We start from the raw sequence: 2,929 nt of genomic DNA, 5'->3' as shown, positions 1-2,929 counted from the left end.
TGCATTTGAGTGCACAGCGAGTGTCTGGACTCATCAATTTTGTCAGGAGCAGTACTGAGATTCAGAGCCAAATTTTGATTAAAACTTGTGAAATATTTAAAAACCCAAAATATATTAAGTTTGATTATCCAAATAATATTGAATTAGGCTTCTAAAAAGTTGTTTAAACTGAAAGATCTAAAGTCCAATCTCATGTTTGAAATAACTGTCTGAAATTAAAGTAATTCATGGCAGTTGTGTAAAGTGTTTTCTTTGCCATCGTCATGACAATGATGTGACAGCAGCACTGCTCTCAACATTTGTTTATCCATTTTCTTCCATGCAGATAATAAATTAGTAACATCTTTTTTATTGCTCACACACATAAAACCCACAGTTATCATAGAGAATTTTTTGCAATTTGTTATAAGTAGCAACTACTAATGCTGAAAACGACAAGAACATGTTTCTGTTTTTCTAATCTGCTTTACAAGATCCATAAACCTTTCATAAATCCAGCTAAGTCCTTGTGTGCAAGCTTTTTATATAGCAAAAGGAAAATAGAATTTTTTTAAAGAATAGTTTTAATCTCATAAAACTTAACAGAGAAATTAAGCATTGATGTCTAGCGTCTGAAATTCCTTTAAAGTTATGTTTTCAAAATTATTAAATTTCAGGTTTACTATTTATTAATGACAAGCTATTTCAAGGATGTAAAAATATTATTTTGGCAGTAAATTTGTTGTTAAGATAAATATATTGGACACACACACAAAAAAGACTGTGCAGGCCTGGGTACTGCATACGAGGCACATGTTACCAGTAGACAGGAAAACAGCAGCTGTGCACCATTCTTGGACACAAAGTCCTCAGGAGTCACGAGGTTAGCACAGGATCTTTTTTTTTTATGCCTGGTTTTGCTGACTACAGAGTCACTTAGTCAACTATAATAATCAGAATAAAAGTCCTCTCCTAACGTTAGATTAGTTTTATGCTACTCTATGGAAAGGAAAAGCAAGTCAAATCTGTCAGAATTGTATCTAGAAGAAAATAAAGATCAAATATACGAAAATGCCCTTGCTGAGATCCAGTCCTTTGAGCTGCCTCTTGGAACCACCCTAAGGTATGCTTCTTTTTGATAATACTATACTCTTCATGATGGATGTGTTCCATTCTATAGCTGTTCTTTCAGCCAGCACAATATATTAGAAACTTTGTTTTCCTGACCCTGAAGCCTACAGGAAAGTTGAGTTTAATTTCAACGTGATTGGCCCTAAGTGAAAAAATACAAACCAAGGTCACCTACTCTGCTCTTTCTTTTCACCAGGAAAAAGCGATCTGTTACTGATGGCTGGCTGTAGATTTATGAAAAAAGAAAGTGCTCTTAAAAGTGAAAACAAAGGGAAATTTTGTCTTTTTTGTAGCAGTGTTTTTAGTTTGAAGTTTACAGCTATAATTTTAAAGAATTAACTGCTTATTATTCTTAAATTTTTAATAAAGGTAACTTTTATTTTAATCACCAAAGACACAACTACTTAAGGTTTTACCGTTGATATTCGAAAATATCTGAACATTTAATTTTTTTTTCATTTGCAGCTTATGGAAACTATCTAATGGTAAAAGTGTAACTGAGAAAGTTCCTCTGCATATTCATCCTTAAAAAAAGTAATACATAAAAGATTATTTTGTAATCTGTCTAGGTATATTGTCAGTATTTGCAGAAGAGTTTTAAAAATAGCCTGCCTGGCACTGTAGGCGTCAGGTTGCAGTAACGATCAGGCTAAAAAAAGAAAATTAAATTTACCCTGAAAAATGTGTCAATCTATAACTTCAGTATTTTGGTGGTGGGAAAAAAAGGAATGTGGGAAGATCGTTACTGCATTTGAGTGATTTCTTGAAGGAAATACAAGTGGTAGGATTTTTACTTTTTTTTTTTTTTTGCATCATGCACTTTGTAAGCACTCATCTACATTTAGAGTAGTCCTTGTTGATTTAGTAGGCATCATTAATAAATTTATCTGAATCAGTGCTGAATATAATAAAGGCACAAGCACAGACAAGATGTGCACCGTCTTCGGTGCCATTTATTAACTCGTGTACAGGTGTAGTTGCACCAGAGCAGGAGAGATGATGAGCTTGATAACAGTAACTGGAAGGGTGTCAGATGCAATTGTAGACCTTGATGCATTCACACTTGTCAAATGCTGTCAGTTCCTTATGGGAAAAAGTAGCTACACATCACCCTGAAGTTTTACATATCTAGCCTATTTCTTTACACGAGCTTCCCACTTGTGTGCAGAGAACTTTGCCCAGAAAGCAGGTGCATCCTGTCTCCTGAGCATGCAAAACCCAAGGATTAGTTAATCCCTGGCCACAGGCCACAAAGTGTAAAATTTAAATAGAAAATAGGTTATTCCTCCTGCATTGACACATGAAGCTTTGCTGTACAAAGCACTAGGAAACAGTATGTCAGTTTCTATTGAAACACAGCAAGCCACTGCACGTAAAGGTGCACTTTTTTTTTGTTTTGGCTTGGCTTTGTTCTTTTTTTAATCCGATCCCCAAGTTTCTATCACGTAAAGAATGGAAGGACTGAAGTCAGTGACATAACCTGAATTCAGAAACCCCCGCGGCGCCGCCGCCTCAGGGGTCGGTGCCTTCCTGCCTGGACGGGCACGGGCCGCGTGTGCGGGAGTGGTCAAATCAAAACAAACCAAATTAATAATAATAATAATAATAAAGCAAAAGCACGCCATGAAACAAACCAGAACTAGCTCAGTGGAAAAGGCCGTGTTGAAGCCTATAAACCTTCAAGGCGTCTGTGTAGCGCCTCTGTGCACTGGGGAGGGCAGCCGGTCCGTCCGGGAGAGGGGCCGCATTTTGCGCGCCCCTCGTTTGTCACAGCGCGCTGAGCGGGTCGCAGCGGCTGGGGGGCGGGGGCGGGCGGCGG

The 2,929-nt window shown here is 37.6% G+C and overlaps 1 protein-coding gene across 5 annotated transcripts in view; it reads left to right on the top strand.

Annotated features, from left to right (window-relative positions):
- The first annotated feature begins 907 nt into the window (after positions 1-907).
- EXOC6 (exocyst complex component 6) overlaps positions 908-2,929 on the top strand; it is an 86,948-nt gene continuing 84,926 nt past the window's right edge. The window contains exon 1 of one of the 5 annotated variants that reach the window (XM_008643804.1): positions 908-1,102. In XM_008643804.1, the coding sequence (XP_008642026.1) occupies positions 981-1,102 (122 nt within the window). In that variant the 5' untranslated portion in view covers positions 908-980. The remainder of the gene's footprint in view (positions 1,103-2,929) is intronic. The other 4 variants (XM_017726058.1, XM_017726055.1, XM_017726057.1 and 1 more) reach the window with 4 other exon arrangements.

Source organism: Corvus brachyrhynchos, unplaced genomic scaffold, assembly GCF_000691975.1.
Source record: "Corvus brachyrhynchos isolate BGI_N302 unplaced genomic scaffold, ASM69197v1 scaffold61, whole genome shotgun sequence".
NCBI lineage: Eukaryota > Metazoa > Chordata > Aves > Passeriformes > Corvidae > Corvus > Corvus brachyrhynchos.
Note: the sequence above shows the minus strand (reverse complement) of the source record. Positions and strands in the feature narration are given on the sequence as shown.